General features: G+C 40.2%; 1 protein-coding gene across 2 annotated transcripts in view; it reads left to right on the top strand.

The window, feature by feature from the left end:
- The window catches only part of MTHFD1L (methylenetetrahydrofolate dehydrogenase (NADP+ dependent) 1 like), a 248,969-nt gene extending 228,691 nt beyond the window's left edge, over positions 1 to 20,278 (top strand). For both annotated transcript variants that reach the window (XM_034765426.1, XM_034765425.1), the window contains exons 27-28: positions 9,606 to 9,714; positions 15,430 to 20,278. In XM_034765426.1, coding sequence (XP_034621317.1) covers positions 9,606 to 9,695 — 90 coding nt within the window. In that variant the 3' untranslated portion in view covers positions 9,696 to 9,714; positions 15,430 to 20,278. The remainder of the gene's footprint in view (positions 1 to 9,605; positions 9,715 to 15,429) is intronic.
- Positions 20,279 to 21,743: the final 1,465 nt, after the last annotated feature.

Genomic DNA, 21,743 nt, shown 5'->3' with positions numbered 1-21,743 from the left:
AACTTGGCCAGCCATATACCTACAAAAACCTCTTTCTTCCTTTCCATCATCTAGGAAGCATAGCCTGAGCCTTCGCCAAAAGCCCCGGTGAAACAGATGTCTTTTGCGGTGTTCCCAAAAGGTCACCAAAAGCTGGACTATTTAGGACCAAAGGGGAAGCAAATTCCAGAGTCCTAGAGCCCTGCCAGTCACCCCCCCTCCCTCTTTTGTATAAGGGCAATCCAGCTCAAGCGATCTATTGTCTGGAACTGTGACAATATGACAGTGGGAGAAAGGGGTGATCACTCACGTAGGCTGGTCCCTGGTCATTTAGGGCTTTCTGCAATGTAACCAATATCTTAAAGTCCAGTTGGATGGTGAAAGCAGATGAGGAATGTATGTCTCTCTTATTGCCAGAGATTATCAATATTTCCTTGAAGCAGAGCAACTCCAGCACACCTCAAACATGTGGGGACCCAGCCCTTGCTTAAGAAGCCATCACAGGAAAAAAAAACAATGGAAAAACTGATATCAGGCGGTAGTCAGCGCCTAAAATCAGGCAACATGCCAGTGAAGCAAAGTTCTTCTTTGCAGACAATAGAATGTGATTAAAGTTGCAGATCTTCTTTATAAGCATTATTTTGTTCTTTTGGGAGGAATTAACATTTTATGTGTCTTGTTATGAGGCTTCTGAGTGCAACAAACCTTCTTTATATTAAGCTTCGCACCCCCCCACCCCCCAAAAAAAAGAAAAAAAAAGAAACGTGAACTTCAATTTAATGTCTGAATATTACCAGATTTGGACAAATTTTCATAAAACCTTATAATTAAATTTTTATTTTAAGCACTGACTAAAAATTGTTGCTGAGCAACTTTGATAAACCACGTATTTGTTTTGAGGCACTGAAACATGCTGAAATTATGTTTTTAAAATATGATTTAGTTAGTACAATAGCTTTTTTGAGAAATAGTGTAACTTCTAAGTCTAAATTTATTAGTTTTTTTTAAAACAGTTGATTCTTTTCCAAGAAAGCCCCAACTTGCCTGCATTATGCATGTGTTTTTCCAATCTCAGGGTTTGTTCTATTTTTTTTTTTAAGAGGCAGGTTGAAGGTCACTTAAGAGAGCTAATTCTGTCTTGGGAATAGCTCTACACCATTCCTTTAGCAGGGATATATTTCCTCTATTGCTTCAAGCCAGCCATATCAGCTGTATTTTTTGCATTAAATATTGCTTTTCTTCTTCTTTTAATTACTGTCGTTCTGCTTTCACTTTTATGCTATTTTACTTTCTTATTGAAAAAGTGAACTACTATTGAAGTTTTATAGGGCCTCAATTCTGTAAATTGACCTGTGTTGTTGTACAAGTCTGATGGATGTCAGTGAGATTACTCCCATGCTTAAGATTAAGAACCTGTGTAAGTGTTTGCAATATCAAGGACATACACGTTTGCTTCTGGCCAGCGAGGTCTCTTTAGCTCCACAGACATTAAGATTGTGAGTAATTCAAGCAAAGAAAATTGTTGGCCAGATCCTCAGCTGATGTAAATAACCATAGTTCCTTCACATCAGTTTAGGAGAGTGGTCTCCAAACTGTGGGGTGCACCCCCTCTAGGGGGCACGGAGGAACGTTCAGGGGCGAGTGCAGCAGGGCTTGGGCTAGCCCCCATGGAGGGTGGGGGGGTAGCACCACCCAGCCTCACTCTGACCCCAGCTTAGTTCCAGCCCCAGCTGCAGCTCTGCCCTGCCCCCTGTGCCTCCCTCCTCCTCCCCCCCCGCAGCCCAGCTCTGCCCTCGTTCCCTCTCCACCCCCCAGGCCAGCTCTGCCTCTAGCCCCAGCTCCTCCCTCATCCCCAGTTTAGCCTCCAGCTCTGCCTGCAGCCCACGCTCCTCTGATGAGCCAACTATGCAGTAATGGGGGGGAGGCATGGACAGATTCCATGGTAAGGGGGTGCGTGACAGGAAAAGTTTGAGTACCACTGGTTTAGGAGCTGCCCCGTGTATTTATGTGTAATAATAAAACCAAGTTAAACATAACGCCTGCATGCATGCAGTGATCTTCATAAATGGAGTTTTTCTCGTGTATTGATTTTAGTTGAGAGGGTAGAGAATATACAATCCTCCCTTTTAGGATTTTATTGATAAACTATCCCAAGTTATAAGTCTGCCATGTTCCCTTGAGAAACATCATCTGCTCTCTGTACAGTTTCAAGGGGTTCAGAATTGTCTCAGATTGTTTAATTAGCAAAAGGACACAATTAGATAATGTGAATAACTCAGATTCCACAGTGGGAGCAACATAACTCCATAAACCGCAACAAGGAGAAATTTCCTGACTGAGTTCTTCAAAGATTTTTCATATCCTGTATTCTTTTGGTTTCAACTCTTTTTCTGAGATGCATAATCTTCTGTTTTTTTCCTCTAATTTACAGATCTTACCATGCTTGTAAAGCAGACAGATGTTGAACTGTATCTGAAAGTCACTAAACATGAATTGCTTGTAGAACTCAAGCCATCTGGTTTTTAAATCATACCATTGTGCTAATACAGCTAAGGCATTGTCAGCTCCTATAAGAATTTTTAATTTTATTTGTTTATATATTGGAAATAAGAGACAGGTTACGTCAAGCACTGATAGGCAGCTGTATAATAAAAAGAGGAAGCTAAGCAAAATAGTTCCTGTTGGGAAACCTTGACAAATCTGGTTAACAGAATCTCTGAGCCTGATTGTGCAACTGTAACTCACGCTGGGGTGAAATTCATCCCTGTGCCTAGGCCTTGTGCATCATCTACGGCTTCAGATTAGCATTTAGGTGAGACTTAAATGGTATACAGGCCTTCTGTCTGGCCCTCTGCACAGGGGTCAAGCTGGTAAGGGGGTAAGTGGTGAACATTTACTCACCCACGTAGCCACATTAACTCCAACACATTTCTCTGTGACTTCAAAAGATCAGTTTGCCTGTAGGTGAGTCAGAAGATACAACACCAAATGTCTTTTATTTGTCAGAAGAGTGCCTAACTGTTGTAGCAATAAGCACGTTAGAAATGCCTAAAATGCAGGTGGATTGAGATTTTGATATATATTATTTAGCATAGAGTATAGCACATGTGACAGCAATGCTGGGCAAAAGTGAAGTACCAGACTATGGAGGAAAACGGAATCAGAAATGGCTCATCCTTTTTCCTGTATTGTCATTGACTGTCTTTGAACTTCACAGCTCCAGCAAAGCCAAGTCCTGTATATACAATAGCTATTTAGATCAATTATATTGATTGAATAATATGCACCCAAGGAAGTCAGCAAATAAATTCCTCTTTATGGAATAAATCCTTTTTAAAAACTGATAAAAAACCTCCAACCAGTTCTTGGCAAGAAACTAGTGTATCCTCTATAGAGATCTGTATGTAAACAATAATTTAATGTGTTGATTAAATTTGCTGAGACATTATTGCAAGAATAAAATCTGTTACAAATATAACAAATTATCTGTAGTGGACATATCCAACAAACACACGTACTTAACTAATCTGAGAATTAAATAGCTTAAAATCAAGTATCGGAGGGGTAGCTGTGTTAGTCTGGATCTGTAAAAAGCAACAGAGTGTCCTGTGGCACCTTTAAGACTAACAGATATATTGGAGCATAAGCTTCTGACGAAGTGGGTATTCACCCACGCATGCGTCTGACGAAGTGGGTATTCACCCATGCAAGCTTATGCTGCAATACATCTGTTAGTCTTAAAGGTGCCACAGGACCTGTTGCTTTTTATAGCTTAAAATGTTAATTTCTCTAGCAGACAGTGGGATTCAATTCTAGAAGTGCCACAAGCAATTGTCCAAAGTTTCTCTCCGGGACCTCTCGTGAAGAAAGGAACAGAGGCTATGTAGCGTGAGTTAGTCCAACTCTTTTAGGGATTGTAGGCATCTCAGCAATACCTGGCAGTTAATAATATCAAAGGCTGCTGTCACATCCATAACAATCAGCAAAAGACACTCTAGGAGTCAATGGTAAATCTCCCCTTGATTTCAGTGATAGCAGAGTTAGGCTAATGCTGAGGGCTTTTGAAAATCCTACCTTTTATCTTCTGTGATCACTAAGAATTAATCATTAAACTCAACCAGAGCATTTTCTGTCCAGTACCAAGGCCTAAAACAGGGGTAGGCAACCTATGGCACATGTGCCGAAGGCGGCACGCGAGCTGATTTTCAGTGGCACTCACACTGCCCGGGTCCTGGCCACCGGTCCAGGGGGCTCTGCATTTTAATTTAATTTTAAATGAAGCTTCTTAAAACATTTTAAAAACCTTATTTACTTTATGTACAACAATAGTTTAGTTCTATATTATAGACTTAGAGAAAGAGACCTTCTAAAAACGTTAAAATGTATTACCGGCACGTGAAACCTTAAATTAGAGTGAATAAATGAAGACTCGGCACACCACTTCTGAAAGGTTGCCGACCCCTGGCCTAAAACATGGTTGACTGGGACTGAGGAGACTGGAGGTTTGCAGAAACTACCAGAGTGCTACTACCACAACTTTCTAAATGAACTTTCACCCCCCGTTCCCCGAAAAGGAAAATTAGATGTAGCTCAATATTAGCAAGATTTCTGAGAACATCCTTAATGAAGCTTCTTTAAGAATAACTGACACCCTGCTCTTGTAAGGAATCATAAGTATCCTTCTACCTTTTTGTCTAGGTATGTGTATGAAACTCCGACATCATAAATACGTAAGACAGATAGCGGTTGTATTAGACCTTTTTCAACTAAAATCATGCTTTACTTTTGCCAGTGTTGGTTTCCAAGAAGTATAATTATTAACATAATCCCCACAATAACTTTTATATTTAAAGCATATTGCTTTTTCCTCCAAACCTTATTGTTTATGTAATACTATAACTACATGCACATAATAGTGTAGCCATCAACACAAGTGTTGCGCCTTTCACAAAATCTTTCTAAAGGATTATTGGCTGTAGTGCAGAGTTAAAAGAAAGCTTTCAGGGGTTTGTAGAGAATTGCAAATATCTTACTGGAAATTATTGATTCAAGTGAGTTCCTACAAACTTGCCCCAATTCCCTTGTTGCATTTCTTAGCAGATGTTTAAAAGCTGTGTGAATTCTTGGTAGATGAGATTTCTTGGATGGAGAAAACATTCAGATATATTGAATGAAGAGTTTAAACTTGAAGTACACACCACCCATGGTTACTGAAGTTCCATTGCAGTTTTGGCAAGAGAAGATGTGATAGCCATAGTCTTGCTCTGATTCCAGTTTGGGTAGTTTTATTCTGCCTACCTAAATTCCACCTGTAGTTTCATTTGGATAACATTCTCATTCATGGCTACTTACCCTAACCTGTTTTTGTAGCCTTGCTGTGTGGTGTTACTTAGCTGCCACATTACATTTTAGAGGTCACTGAATATCAGTGGTGGGTGAAGTGATCCCTGTGTAGTATATATGATGTGTAAACTGAGAGACACATCAGGATCTGGTGTGCATGAAAGGCACTATAGGAGTGTGACGTTCTTATTTGCTGTTTCAGTGCATTTTTCCTGCTGAAGACTGGCTAATTACCAAAGTGATTTCTTTTCATAGGAGAATTTGCTCTTTCAAAGCCCATTATCTGCTTCTATTTTTTACTTTTAAAATACTGGTGTCAATTCAGTGCTTATTTAAGATGAAAAAGCCTTGGAGACTGAAGTCTTTTATTTATCCACTGAGCAGGTACAGCATGTGTAGCAACCAGTGGCAGATTAACAAGACCCTCTGTACATGAAGATCCAGGCTCCCAATACCTCCGGAGGGCTTCTGAGTTCTACCTGCTGGGTTTGGGATCAGCCTATAAACTCACAAACACTAATCCCACCTTGTACTCTTTTGGGAGAAAGCAGGGGAGGGGGAGGGAGCTTTGCTTCTGAATATGCAGCCATGCAGAAAGTAAGCCTGTCAAACCTATTGTCACTGCTTTGCAATCTACTGAGCAACCGTCTTTCTATCATTTCCTTTTAATTTTCATAAAGTAGTGGAGCACTAGTGAGGGGATCACTCAGTAATAATCCCCTAAACCATCCAGCCATCTCCTCCTATGTGACCCTGCAGTAAAGATAAAGGGCCAAATTCTGTCCTGTGTTACATTTGTGCATACAACTGGCAACAGCAGAGAATCTACTCTGGTTCACCATTGCTATTCAGAACTGCGGGCAATTGTGAAACTGACAAGGCATGTCAGTTTTACTCTGTGATACACTGAGACAGAAGATGTTTTCTGTACTGTGATTTAGATAAAATATACTTTTTTGTATGCAGCAGGGATTTTAATACAGTTGAAATTACTCCCTTGTGTTGACTTCATTCCTCAGTGTCAGAAGAGTTACAGCCCCCTGCATTAATATTAAAGTGTTTGGAATTCACCCTTCGGAAAATTCAAATGTTTGTTATCTGTTAATGAAAATCATGTTGGTTGTCACTCTGCAAGGAATTAGAAGCACAGGGACTGATGCTCAACTAGTGTAAATCTGCATCACTCCATTGACTTTAGTGGCCTCTGAGTGATTTATACGAGCAGAGAATCTGGCCTATGGTATTAAGTAATTAAAAAAATGTTTGACTTTAATTTAGAATCGGTGATGTTAGGATGTGATGTTTATATAGAGTGAATGAAGACTATCCATGCAGTTGGATGTACATATCTGTAGATCTACTTTACAAGTTATGGGGAACTTGGGAGCTCACTTTCTCTGGGTTATAGCAAGGCCATCTCCAATACAGCCAGAAACCAAAGTCTCAGCGGAGGTGTGAATACATGTAATGTTATAAATTTTATTAAGGCAGTTTCATATCAAGGTAAGTCCTTAAATTTGAGAAGTCACAAATGGGAAAAAACCTGCTATCCCAATTAGTGCATCCCCTGCAATTGCAGGATATGGTCCCCAAAGAAAAGACAATATCCCAGATTTTAGCCCGGGGTATGTCTGCACTGCAATCTGAGGTGTGATTGCAGCATGGGTAGACACACCCATTCTAGTATGGCTAAAAACAGCAGTGTCAATGTGGTAGCAAGGGCTGAGCCAGCACCCCAGAGATGCTAGATACATACTTGCATTGCTAGTCCACACTGAAGCCTGTCCTGCTATGTCTACACTGTTATTTTTAGCTGCGCTAGCACAGGTAAAGCTAGTGTCGGTACATCTATCAGCACTGCAGTCATACCTGAGATTGCAGTGTCAACATTCCCCAAGAAGCCAGACCAACGTAATACATTTGTAATTACACAATGCTGTGTTTTGAGTAAGAGCCTCTGTTTAATGCAAACTAGCGGGGTTTCCTATCTCTGTAATGTAATAAAAGACCACAAATGACTAAATTGAAACTATTTTTTAAAAAAAAATAGGAAATGTAATGTCTGAAATCTTTTTTTCCCATCAACTGTTGGTCTAGATTAGAAGAAGACCGAATATATCACTAATCCATGTAATATGAACTCCTTTCCCCCTGGGATTAACGCAAGGAGGGAAAGAGGAGTTACTCTATATAATATACATGGGTATTTAAGTTTCTGTGAGGGAGTCTTAAGTGATGTTGTTTCTTTTCCACTATTGTAATAGTAAATCTAAACTAGATTTCAGAGCACAGTTGCAGTGTAAAGCAGTGGGCAATGCTAACTAGATCATTGTACATGCATTAAAACAGGTTGACTTATAGAGCACTAGAAACAACTCCAGTCAGAGAAGGACCAATAAATTTGGCTCTCTGGGACTAAAATAGCAAGCATATGTTTTCCTTTTCTGAGACCCATCAGCATGGTGCAGTTCTCACTGTGGCCAGAGAAAATGTTATTTCCCTAGCAGATACATACATTTATTTTAAGGAGAGACCCTCAGGGCCAGATTGAATATTGGCTTTAGTGGACCTATGCTGATTTATCCTGGCTGAGATCCTGGTCCTCAAAAGTCTGTACAACTTTTTTTGTTGTTAATAAGATTTTGATGCAAATAGGCTCAACACTTGAGCACATGCTTAACTTTAAGCACGTATAGGCTATGTCTCCACTACAAGCCAAGTGTGTGATTTCCCAGCTCCCACAGATATACTCCTGCTAGCTCTCGTCTGAGCTAGCACACTAAAAATAATAGTGTAGTCAGGGTAGTACAGGCAGCAGCATGTCTAGCCACACTGAGTATGTACCCTGAGGGTGTGGGCGGGTTTGTAATCCGGGAAGATAGCCTGTGCACCTTGGCTACACTACAGTTTTTAGTGCTCTAGTTCAGAGTGAGTATGTCTGCACAAGCTGGGAATCGCACCCCAAGCTCATAGTGTAGATGTAGCTTTAGTTAGATTGTAAGCTCCTTGGGACAAGGGCCGTTACTTCATTGCATGTTTGTACAGGGCCATGGTCCATGACCGGGATTAAAATTCTCAAAAATGTTTAAGTGATTTAGGACCCTAAGTCCTATTTTCAAAAGCAATTGAGGAGCATAATGAGATGTAGGGTTCCTAACTGCTTACAACACTTATGAAAATGGGCTCCTAAGTCACTTAGCGATTTTTGAAAGGTGCTACTGCAATACAGATAATAAATAATAGTAGCATAAGTAATCCAGGTGAAACTAGAAGTAGGCAGTATTTGAGACTACTCCCATTATTTAAAGTTAAGCATATGCTGAAGTGCTATCCTGGAGCAGGGCCTTAATTACGAGTAATTAGAAATAATCAAGCTTTTGTGGCTTTATATTTCAGCCAATGTATAAGGATTGGATCTTCTGCTGGAACTGTTACTGCTTTAGTGCATTGTAGCGCTCACTACGGGCTCTATAACTTCTTGGTGCTGGGAACTCTCAGGAAAAATGCATGGAGCCCAAGAGCTGGGAACTCCTAAATGATGAATTAGGAATCACTCATAATTTATTTTAATGAAAATAATTAAAGCGGGGGAGGGATAGCTCAGTGGTTTGAGCATTGGCCTGCTAAACCCAGGTTGTGAGTTCAATCCTTGAGGGGGCCACTTAGGGATCTGGGGCAAAATCAGTACTTGGTCCTGCTAGTGAAGGCAGGGGACTGGACTCAATGACCTTTCAAGGTCCCTTCCAGTTCTAGGAGATTTAATTTATTTATTTTATTTTATTTTATTTTATCTCAGTTCACTCTTGGTGTTAATTAAGTATTCATAGTCATGAAGGTGTTAAGGCTAATTCCTTTGCTGTGTGCTGCTTTCATTCACAAAGACGCACAGTTTAATGTGTGTGTAGCACCAGGGGAATTCATGTAGTATTGCCCTTTGATCTACAAAATTCCTGGTATCATAACTTTAAATGGATAAATACTCAGAGGCACAAAGAAATCCAATGTGTGTCTGCATTTTGTGAAGAAGGTCACTCTTGCGTCTTCCCAGTTTACAACCTTAAACTGTGTAACAGTTTTTATTTTTCACCTTTCCTGTCTCTCATAGGCTCAGATTTAAAAAATAAATTGAAGTAGCAGATGGTTTGACATTTTAAAAAAAATTGCAGCTGTAGTTATGTCCAGGAAGAACAATCTAGCCTTTCACTTCATCAAAGGTATATATGCACAGTGTGATTATCCGCATACAGTTGCAGGAGTGTAACTTTATTTTATTGTCCCCACAGATGAGCACCATGCCAGGACTTCCTACAAGGCCTTGCTTCTATGACATTGACCTTGACCCAGACACAGAGCAAGTTAAAGGGTTGTTTTGAGAGAGGTCTCCAAGTTCAGGTGGGTTATGTGTAACAGTGTTTAATGGGCTGTTTTCTTTCTCACTTTACAAAACTACTAATTATTTCCAGGAGTAAGAAATTGGTAGAGGGTTTATCATTGATGCATCAAGGAATCAGTAGTGAGGTTTGGGAAATATTTGTTTCATTATTGCATCATATTGTATTGGTATATGGTAATGGCTGGTACTAAGTCCTCAATTGGTATAAATTGGCTTGGCCCATTGGCTTTAATGGAGCTATGTCAAACTATACCAGGTGAGTATCTGGCCTTCCACAGGGCCAATCAAAAGGGCTTTTATTTTCTGAAATCATCCCTAATAGATGTGTCTAGTCTAACCTCGCATATTGCCTCTGATGGTGATTCCCTTTCACAGGCTGTTTTTGTTGTTACATAGATTTTCCCAATAGTTTTTCCAGAAAAAAATCTGCCCCATCATAATCCCATTATTACTCTTCATTCTGTCCTCTTAAATAGAGATTAATTGATCCCTGCCCTCTCTATCATATGACAATATATTTGAGAGAGACAAGGTGAGTGATGTAATCTCTTTTATTGGACCAACTTCTGTTGGTGAAAGAGAGGATAAGCTTTCAGGCTCCACAGAGCTTTTCCTCAGGTGTAGGAAAAGTTATTAGCATGTCACAGCTACCTGATTACATTTCACAGACCTGAAGAAGAGCTCTGCGGAGCTCAAAAGCTTGTCTCTCTTACCAACAGAAGTTGGTCCAATAAAAGAGATTACCTCACCCACCATGTCTGTCTCATAGCCTGGGACCAATATGGCTACAACACAGCAAACAATATATTTATTGTATGTATTTAAAGACTTTTTTTTCTCTCATTTGTTTTTCTGCACACTTTTCAAATCCAGGTCTTTTCATCTTTCCTACTAATGTGGCTTTTTTGTTACTGTTATTCATTCAGTATATCATACATGGTAACTCTCAGATTCTTCACAGTGACGCTACGTTCTAGCTATTCTTTGCCTGCCCTATATTTAGGATAAATAGGTTTACTTCATTTTAGTATGCCCCAAGTACCCCCAAAAAAGCAAAATTAACTGTTCATTTGCCTATGCTATAAGATAGTATCCTTCAATCTGGTCAGACCAGACTTACATTTTCCTGTGTTCTTTCTATTACAGCAAAAACTGGTTAGACTGAAAGTTAAATGATAGGTTTCGACAATTATCTTCTGTACTAAGTGCCTTTGGCTATTTTACTGCTGTGTAGCTCTATGCATGGTATTTCTTGGTACATACCATGTTATTTTGGGAGGAATTATTAACACTATAAACTAGATGGGTATTTGCTCAGAAAGTTGCATGTGATCCTCTTTGAACAATCTAAAATGACAGCAGAATCCTAAGGTAAGACCTATACACAGACACATATGCTTTCTTCAGTGAAGTGGTTCAACCAACATGTTTGCTACCTTTAGTCTTGTTAAAGGCCGTCATACCCAAAGGGCAAGAAAGAGTTTTCTTTTTGCTACATATATCTTCAAGAACAATAGTCAGAAAACAAATAAGAAACTCTCCTTCCAACTATAAAGGACTTTGCTCTGGAGTAATATACAAAGTGAAAATATGTAACTTGGTTTTTTAATCAGCTTGGGTATCTTTTGGGGTTGAAAAGGAAATGCCAGTAAATTAAACTCTAATCAGGTTCTTGAGAATCATGTGCATCCCATAGTAAGGCTATGAATCTATTGGGGATGGGCTGGTAATATCAACCACATGAGGAGAGAACCCTGTGAGTTTGAGTTCTGAAGACATTTTGACCATAATATGTTGAAAAATATAGGCCTAGATTTTCCAACTTAGGTACCTACAGTTAGGCACCTAAAAAGTGTTCTGATTTTCCGAAATGCTATGGATAGGCTGGTTCCATTAACTCCAATGAAAGCGATGGATGTTCAGCACCTCAGAAAAAGACGGTTACCCTATGAAGTCTTTGTACATCTTCCCTTCACTCCCAAAATGCTGAGATCTGAATAAGAAGTTCATTAGGCTTTCTAGGGACCTGGAAAAAAAAAGTGGTAGAGCTAAAGACAGGGAAATAAGAGAAATGGCAGAATTTAAAACAAAAAAACCCTTCCCCCAATTTTGAACTCTCATTTTTTTTCCCACAACAAATTATATGTGCAATCATAAACTGACTTATATTAGCCTAGTCAAGCATCATTTTCTAAGTTCATTTTTCACCCATGAGAAAGGTCTCGGCACTGAAGCAGTCTGCCCCAAGGGCAGATGGACTGCACAGAGGTATGCGTGGGTGTGTTCATACAATGACAGATACAGTAATTTTCTGTCTGCTTGATTGAAACACTTTTGTTGTGGTCATGGTGTATAATGTAAATTACAGTAATATTGTATTTTGCCAGCTAAGATGTGGCAATTGTAAAGTATTCAGAGATTAGTCCAAGAACTATAGCTGTTTCATTATAAACACACATGCCTAACTGAGAACAATTGTGCTACCGTGCATTCTGTATCCCACTCAGCACAGTTCTTAACCTCATGAGGATATTCAAGTACGCAAAGTTTTTGCTACTAGAAACAATTCTCTGGTGTGCCTTGCTAAGACTGAACTAAGCTTTGGACTCCATCAGTCTGCCTTACTTGTCAATACTGTTAATAAAGCTGGTGATAGTTCTTACAAGATTCTGCAGAATAGTACAAGCCACGGTGTGTACTGTGGTGTAGCTTGGTGTTTGTATGAATTTTTAGAGTATATTCTAACCAAAAAATTAATTGAAAAAAAGTCCAGGTTGAAAATGTTTTTCAATCAAATGCAGCCAACACTCAAAAGACAACTTCACACTTTCTTTGCAAAAAGTACCATGCACCATTAAAAAACATCCAAGCCTTTAAAAATCTGGCAACAAGCATTCAAGGGAATCAGCTAATTCCCCACTACTATATAATTCTTCATCACTCATTATTGCCCCACCCAACTTCCACTGCTTAATGAGATACTTCACAGGGAAAAGTTGACGATTGTTCCCTAAGCAGAGATTCTACAACAGGTGTCTACCCTCACTACAGAGTTTCTTAGGGAGCCCAGCCAGTGACATTGGGCTGGATAGAGGCAATTGTGCCAGCTGGAGGAACTAAAAGAAGAGCAAGCTGTTGGATTATTTGTGCTCTGGATCTGAAAAGATCTGGGAAAGAGAAGGCTAGAGGGATCCCATGCTATGGATGACAAGAAGCCCTTTTCACTTTGTCTTTTGGTCCAGCTCTCTGAAACTAGATGTATTAGGTGTCTCCTGTATCTACCCTCCTCTTACCAGACTTCCATTCTTTCATTATCCTTGACTTCTTGTGACCAGGCAAGGCCCCAGCTATCAGTCATGTTTCTGCATTTTACACTTCCTTCCAGGGCTGAGGTGAAGCACGATGCTTTGCAGCATAAAGAACTGATACTGTGACACTTCTTCAGCTTTTCTAAAGAGCTGTTAACCTCGGTCATCTTATGCAAGGCATTGTGAGGTGCATAAAACCCAGAAGGAAGCACAAAACAGGAGACTACAACTGCCTGATGGCAGAGAATAGAAAACTGTTTGCAAGGAGTTTTAGCCTGTATTCATTCAGACATAGTCACCTGGAAAAGATATTCTTGAAATCTCTCATTCTTTTTTCTCCTTTTGTCATTCTTCCCCCTCCCCTTTCTTTCCAAGTTTACCTTTATTCCCCTTCCAGTCTATACCAATCCTGCATTTTAGGCAGCAGGAGTTTGGAGGTCTGTAGAAGAAGCTGTCTTTTTGCCACAGGGAAAGGAGAAGCAAGTACATCATGTCACTACCTAGCAACATCATAAACACACAGTGTGACTGGATCTTGAAGAAACCTATCCAGTTTACCTTTTCCCAGCCACGATGGGCCTTTGATATGGGTGGGGACGGAGCATTTTCCTACACTTTAAGTCCCCTTAAGAAAACAGAAGAATCTCTAAAATCTCCATGTATACAAATCCACATTTTTAGAATTATCCCTTTGATTTTACATCCAAATATTACTGTACTGCTAACCTTTACTGATTGTACACTCTCCTTATATTGCTACCCTGGGGAGAGATGGAGAATTAGGGACAAGAACATGTGAGGAAGAAAGATTGTTAAAGCAGGGTATGAGTGAGAAAGAGAGAGACGAACTAAACTGTACTTAGTCTATTATGGTCTTTCTATCTTCCCAGCTTCTGCATGTACTTGTCATGTTTGGGTCTTTTAATTGCCTGCATAACTCCTTGAGAATACATTGTAGAGTCATCTGCTGCCTTTCTTAGTGCATTGTATGCATTAATCACAGCCTGTGTAGCAAAATGTTTCCCAACACATTCCATTCCCAGTTCCCTTCTTTTGTATCTGTTATCCTCTAGAAATTTTACTCCTCAGAAGTTCAGTCATGTCCTATTCAGATTTTTAATGACTCTGGATGAAATCCTAGCCCCACTGCCTGGCAGACCTACCGTTGACTTCAATGGGCCAGGGCTTCATCCTCTAAGCCCATTTTAATAACCTTTCCACATAATGATAACCACGGGGACTCTTGACTGTGCCCCTTCTGAACTCTTCACTAGAATCCGTGTAATATGACTCCACAAATATATTTAGTTAAATTTCTAAAAAGCCTACATATCCTTTCACCATGGGCTCACATCTATTTAAATAGAGGAACAGGTAACACAAAGCAAGTCAACAGCAGTCCTCACCCCTTCAACCTGTTAGATTTAACAAATACCCCATCTTCTTTATCCCTATGTACAGTACCTCTCACAATGGGATCCAATTACAAATTGGGGGTGGTAGATGCTACCTCATCAAAAATTATAACACAGTACTTCACTTGTGATCCCACCAGCTGCCTTGTTACATTGCCATAACTGTCTCTTGTGAGTTGTGCTTTATTCTGCTGTTGATACACTCCAGATTTCTGTTTGCTTTCCTAATTGTTGTTAGATATTGGGGTTGGTATTGTAATTTTCTATGCACTATTTCCCCCAGATCCGTTTGCTGATGACTTTCTCCCCATATAAACGGATTGAGATTATTCTTAATTAGGCTTCACTACTAGTGAATCATTTGTGTTTTCCTCCTGGAAAGGTGATTAAAAGTTGATCTGAAAACCACAAATGTTGATATTGTTTTAGTTTCTTGATCAGTTCTTGTTGAAAATGCATCTTGTTGGGGTTTTTTTATCACTTTAACAAAAACGTTCCAAAATTCTATGCACCAAGTTTTAAGTCAATGGAACTCTTTATTGCAAAATGTCACCTCTTCAAGAGCCCATAGTAGTGCTAGCATGTGTGTGTGTGTGTTTTGTGTTTTACTTTCAATGGATATACAGAAAGGGTTTGTATTAAGTGGAAATACACCTCTACCCCGATATAACGCTGTCCTCAGGAGCCAAAAAATCTTACCGCGTTATAGGTGAAACCGCATTATATCGAACTTGCTTTGATCCGCCGGAGTGCACAGCCCTCTCCCCGGAGCACTGCTTTACTGCATTATATCCAAATTCATGTTATATCGGGGTAGAGGTGTATGTTATTTGTAGCACATGGTATAGTTAAATATTTGATCTAATTATGCTCAGGGTAAAAACTTCTACCATTGAAACATTACAGAGCCTCTTGTCATACCTTTTGCTTCTTTATTCCTGTTTCTTCAATCAATGAAAATTATTATTGCAATACTTTTCTTCTTTTCCAGAATTCTGAAAATACAAACTGCTACGTCACTGTTTCCTGCAATAGGAGACGAGTGAATTTGAAATATGCCTGTTATGTGTCTCTGGAGGGATATCAAGATAGACCAAAGAGGAAAAAATCTACTCTTCCTTCTACCCATTTTTATGACAAAAAAAAAAGTTTGTTACAAACTAATTTATTCTTGGTTTAGTGGAGAGAAATTTTTTGCCATGCTTACTATTGCTTGCATTTCTGAATGTTTGTTTTGTCGATAAAATGGTGTGAACAGAAAGGTGAGATTTTCCACTCCAGGATTTTGTATTCTTTATTTGAGTTGCTAACAAAAGTATTTCCCTTGTCAATGGCCATCTAAAAAATTAACATAAATGGGATTACACGGCCTTACAAAGCCTGTTGCTCTTGAAAGAGTACAGTTCAGCTGCTGGCATTCAGGAGCTGAAACCACACACAAATTAGCTGCACATTTCTGAGTTCTCAGCAAGTGTTGCTATGGGCACTGCTGGGGAAGAGCCAAATTTCAAATGAGGGGACTGTTGAAGAATAACAAACAAGACTTTTTTAATACAGAATTTGTATTTCCTCTGTGGGCAAACAGCTTTGAAAAACTTAAAACATAGTGTGTCCCATAGTCATAGGCACTTTTATCTGTCAAAGGTGCTTGTTACCAGTTCTACAGTGTTTTTGGTCTATTTTGTTCAGTATCTCGGCTATAAATCCCAAATGTCAACAAGCTTTGTTTCTTTTAAAAATCAGCTGTCTAAGGAGACAGAAGGAATGTCTGTCTTGTCAGTTTTTTGAAAAATATCAACCTCCAACCTTGTTTCCCAGTGAAGTGGGTTATTGTCATTATTCTAGAGGGTTTTTCTTACAGTGCAAAATTGAGGGTCTGGTGTTGCATTTACAGTCAGCAGGTGGTACTGCCAGTGAAAACTGACCATTCTTTATTTGGGGGTTGCAGTATGCCATCCCCATGCACCAGCCACCCTCTGTAGGGACAGTTGGGTGCTGTAGCATGTCAAAAATCCAAAATGGAGCAGTTCTTCTGACTTTCTTTGAGTGCCCATTGAATGAATCACTGCTACAGAAGGGCAAACTTTCACACAGAACATATTTATCAGGTTACTTTTGAGTATTTCCTTTCTCATTGTTGCTGTTTATTTTCCAAATATGTGCCTGAAAGAAGGGTCTTCCTTCTAATGCACATGTTCCTTTGACCTGATTCATTCAGTGAACTCCTTTGCAATATTTTGGACATTGAAAACACATTATTACAACACCACCTAGTAAAATGGAGAACAGCCCCAAATGTCATGCTACTCAGATAATACATTGTACATCATCAACCAAGTCCACATAATTGTCTCACTAGATGTAAGGGCCAGCTGCTAAAAATGTCTGGTGCCTTATGCAGAAATAATGCTCATATTTAACACTTTAATATGGCCTCATTTAGGTTTCCAGTAGCAAAATGTTGACGCCTTTCAGTTATTTCTGGGCACAAACAAAAGTCCTGAACCTCCAAAAGTCACATTAGTGAGCTCCAGCTGCTCTCTGTCATCCTAGAGTGCATTGCACTAGGACACCACTTCTTCCATGGAGGATCTGGCTGATAAGAACCCTAATAAACCAATGTTTTTAAATGATTTGGTTCATTTTCTCAACACTTCTCTAGTTTGATTATTACATGCAATTTATAATTTAAAAAAGAGATGAAGCCAGTTTTCTACGCTCGTATTCAAGAACTACAAGCTGGTAGGGCTTGGTTTTCAAAAAGAAAGGTACACAATGAAAAAAACAAGCTGTCTGTGTGATGAGGTGCTTCTGGTGATGGGGTTGGTTGCTAAAGCAGGGTGTTGCACTTTTGTGGGTCCTTGGGTATATTCAGGCACACTGTTATGGCTTTCTCCTGCTATGCTGGTTTTTCTATGTAGTGTGTATCCTGTATGTAGTGAACAGGATACACGTGTAGTCACAAAAGCAGATCATTCTTGAAACCATGGCGCTTTCATATGACACAGAATTTTGGGCCTCTCAAGATCATGTTTTCCATTTTTAACCATCATACTTAACATATAAAACTGAGTGTGCCTCAGAGCTGAATTGGATATTCATTTAAACAAGTATTCAGCAGATTGCTGAGTAGAATCTCACGCAGTGTGCTTTTAGACCACCACAGTAACTGACCCTTCTTTCTCTGGACTTTTTTTCTGACAGCAATCCAGAATAAAACAGGATTCTGAAAATACACAGAATATTGTATTTTCAAGCTTTTGAAAATGCTCCTTCTCAGGAAATGCTCATGAACTGGTTCCTTAAAGAGCAACAAAACAATGGGGTCCGGAGAGACAATATATCATTGTCCTTTTAAGATAAAACAGTGAAATAATGACCAGAAATAGTTTATTTCCCAGGTGACATCTTCCAGTGGTGCTCCACCCAGCTTACTCATGTCTATATGTTATAGGCTTGAACAATGTCTCTTTGGTCCTGTTTACATCGCCATTCCCACCATGTTTGGGGGCTCCATTACATCACATGGTTCTCTAACCAGTTTTTTTAAAGAGTTTAGTCTTGCAGGGATTGAACCTTGTTTTAACTGTGTACCCTACCTGTGCCAGAGCCTTGGACTCTAGTGAGACAGCAGCATGTACTGGAGGCACAGTTGACATAATGCTCCTTCCAGAGTGCAAGAGTGAAACATATTTTAGCTATGAGGACTACTGTGTTGTAACTTAGACCTCTAGCATGGAGTTACAGTAAAGATGGGACTCTGATGGTTCCAAGGCATTTGACATGTTTTGTTAACAAGGTTCACTTCACAAATTTAGCTTATGCCAGGCTAGACTCTGGGCACTCTGTGATTATACCCATACCAGCTACAATGATGTATAAACAAGGCTGTTACTAGCAAGATTTGAGCCCAGTTTTCCAGACAATTGTGGGCAGAGATTTTTGGTCAGAGATTTTATTAAACTGTCCCCGTAGGCTCAGTCTACGCTATGTTTATACCTATATTGTAGTCGAATCCCACAACTCATCTGTATTTGTCGTGTAGACAGGCTCAACACCATCTGCGCAAAAAATATAAATCTACACTTGGGGGATTTCCTAGAGTGGTTGTCAGAAAAACATTCTGCTCCACACTGCTAGCGACAGCCATGTTCTATACGTGGCTCTACCATAGCTAACTCAGTTCTGACCTTAGTGCAGTGTGGATTCGAAGCACTCCTGGTTTTGAAGCATCCACTGCTGTTGACCAGTGAACGCTGCATGAGGAATATGAGGCTCTCAGAGTGATAGGATTTAACAAACCACTCCAAACTCCCATTTTATATACACATGGGTCCCCATAGCATGTGTTCCAGGTAAATATTTTTAATTTAGACCATACTGTCTTTCCTCCCTGAACAATATTTCTGGTACTTATTTATCTTACTGCAGCACAAGAGCCAGTGAAGATAGTCAGGAGTTAATGAGGTGCGTGTGATTTTTTGACAGTCATCTGGATAGAGAATTTTTTTTATGCTACAATGTGCTGATGTTTTCATCACCAAGAAATCTTTGAGCCATTTCAGTCATCTTTCATTATTTCCCAGGTTTGCTTTTCCCTACTCAAATATCTGCAAAAATCTTTTGAACTAACCAGTTTCAGCTTCTTCACCTATTTATCCTTTCAAGTTTTAGGGTGAGATGTTCTAAAGCCCTCAGCACTGCCCTCATTCTGGTCCCATTGACATCAGTGGGAGTTTTACCATTGAGTGGGAGCAGTTTCCCAGACTTAAGCCATCACTGAGCTCTTCTGAAAATCCTGCCCTCAGTGTGTTATTTTTCCTTTTGTTTGCTTTATTTCAAATGCCTTCTAGTGGAAAAAAGTATTATGAGTATCATTATTTATATAGTGCTGTAGGTGTTACTGGTGCTTTATGAACGTATAGGAAGATAAAGTCCCTCGCCTGAGGACTTTTCAAACCACATGAGGTTAGTACAGATGCTAACAGATCGTGATTAGGGAGGAAATGTAAGAGAAAGGATTGAAGTTACAGAAGAGAAGGAAGTGAATATTGCTCATTGTAGAGAATCTAATTGTTACGAAATATTACAAGTGACCTGTGTACTATGCCTGCAAATTGCAAAGTATTGTGGAATGTAAGAAGCTTTTAAAACACACTTCACGCTGAGGTATGAGTAGTCATGAACATATTGCTATAAAAGGTTTGGAATCCTTTCACATTGCATAGTATATAGCAATATTTGTGAAGTCTGCAGCTCTTTATAAAAGCTGCAGCAGTCTCAAGAGATAAATCCAGAAAAATATCCTGGGTGGAGAGAGGAAATCAAGGAATGATATACTTTTATAGAGCCTGTTTTGGAAAATTTCGGAGGAGTTCGCAAAAGCGGGTAGCTAGTAGTATTCCTAGGGTACTGGTTTGCAATATGAGGCACAGAGAAGCAACGTGATGTGCTTGGTCACAGTGAGTCAGCTGCAGAACTAGGAATAGAATCCAAGTGACCTGACTCCCTGTTCTGGGCTGTAACCCCAGACCAGTTTTAGGACATGTTCCATAATCACAATTTTACAAAAAGACGTGAACTATTTTTCTTTGCTTCTTATTTTTTATGTTAGGAGCCGCATGGCAACTTTTGTATTATCATTTATGTCTATAGAACTGCTTTTTTTTTGTACTCAGCTAATACTTAGGTTTTTACTCCAGCGGTAGCAAATACTGACTACACAGAAATATGTACAAGCTACTTACAAGTTTTGTTGTATTTTAAAATCCAAAACTCTCAATGGTGTGTACATTTAAAAAAAATAATAAAGTATATACCTCCTTATGGATACCAATGAACAATTTGCAGAAGTGTTTTTTATCCCCTGACAACCTGTAGAATTCATTGCCAGAGGGGATGCTGGGAAGACCAAAAGTATAACTGGGTTCCAAAAAGAATTAGATAAGCTCCTGGAGGGTAAGTCCCTCAATGGCTATTAGCCAAGTGGTCAGGGATGCAACCAAGTTGCAAAACCAGCTTTTCCTTTCCTGACCCTTTTTCTTGATGATGATGTAAGCAGAGTCTGAATGAGCTCTCCCTGACATCTAATGATGAGCTGTGGAAGAGGACTTCATTAGCTAATCTCATTTGCATGGGCACACGCCCCTGCCTAGGTGCTCAGCATGAAGGGATTGCTTGCCCAAATGGTCACTTTTGGCTGGTGTGGGATCCCCAGTCTGCTTGGTTTGGGGGCAGGCGTAATAAAGGGAATCAAGGGCAGCATGACTCGAGGACATGAGAACTGTACTTGGCATGTCCCAATTGAGGGAATCACCCACAACTAAAGGGCACTCGCTAGGCAGGGGTCATGGGTTCCAAAGCCAAGTGAGTAGAGAGAGGGTAGGGACAGGTAGGTTCTAGTGCCTGGTGGTGTGGGCCCTACTGAAGGGTCCTAGACACCATTTGACCCTTTCTCTCTCTGTCCAATGTGTAATAACAGAGCTAATTTAGACTCAATTGAGAGTCTTGTTACTTGCTGCAGAGCTGAAATGACTGATACCTAGGTCTAAGTATGACCTGCTTTGGGACAGTGTCTCTGATGTAAGAAACTGCCCAGTATGCGCCAGCAGTGAGGCTCCCCCACTAACAGCTGACATCACTGAGAGCTGTGTTAAATGGTGGGCCCTGAAGACATTTTGGTGACAGGCCAGCAAGGTGGTTGGCGGAGAGGTGTGGTGAGCGGCCGGCGAGTGAGTGCCCGAGCTGCAGAGCAAATAAGGTGCCTCCTTACCCCACCTCCACCCAGAGCGGGAGGTGAACTCTGCAGATGCATCTCTGAATTCTGGGGCTGCACTGACCAAGGACAGCAACTCTGAGTGGGGAGCAGAGAAGGGATGGGCACGTGAAAGTGGCTTTTGGGTTGCTGGACCTGAGTGGAAAAGGACTTTGCCCAACTTACTTGGGGGTGGGTCATTTGCTCATGGTTTGTTTGTGAACCCTGTTTGCATGTTTCCCCCAAATAATGCCAAGTTACTTCCCTCCTTTTATTAAAAGTTTTTGCTACACTCAGACTCTGTGCTTGCAAGAGGGGAAGTATTGCCTCTTGGAGGCGCCCAGCGGGTGGTGTGTAATTGTCCTAGGTCACTGGGTTGAGGCTCGAGCCAGTTTTGTGTTGTATTGTTGAAAAGGAACCCCTAGATACTGAACGCAGCCCTTGTTGTTGCCAACTCTGGAACAATCAGTAAAATGTAGGAATGGAAGGGACCTCAGTAGGTCATCTAGTCCAGTCCCCTGCACTCAAGGCAGGACTCCGTAATAACTAGA

The sequence above is a fragment of the Trachemys scripta genome, chromosome 3 (assembly GCF_013100865.1).
Source record: "Trachemys scripta elegans isolate TJP31775 chromosome 3, CAS_Tse_1.0, whole genome shotgun sequence".
In the NCBI taxonomy this organism is placed as follows: Eukaryota; Metazoa; Chordata; order Testudines; family Emydidae; genus Trachemys; species Trachemys scripta.
Note: the sequence above shows the minus strand (reverse complement) of the source record. Positions and strands in the feature narration are given on the sequence as shown.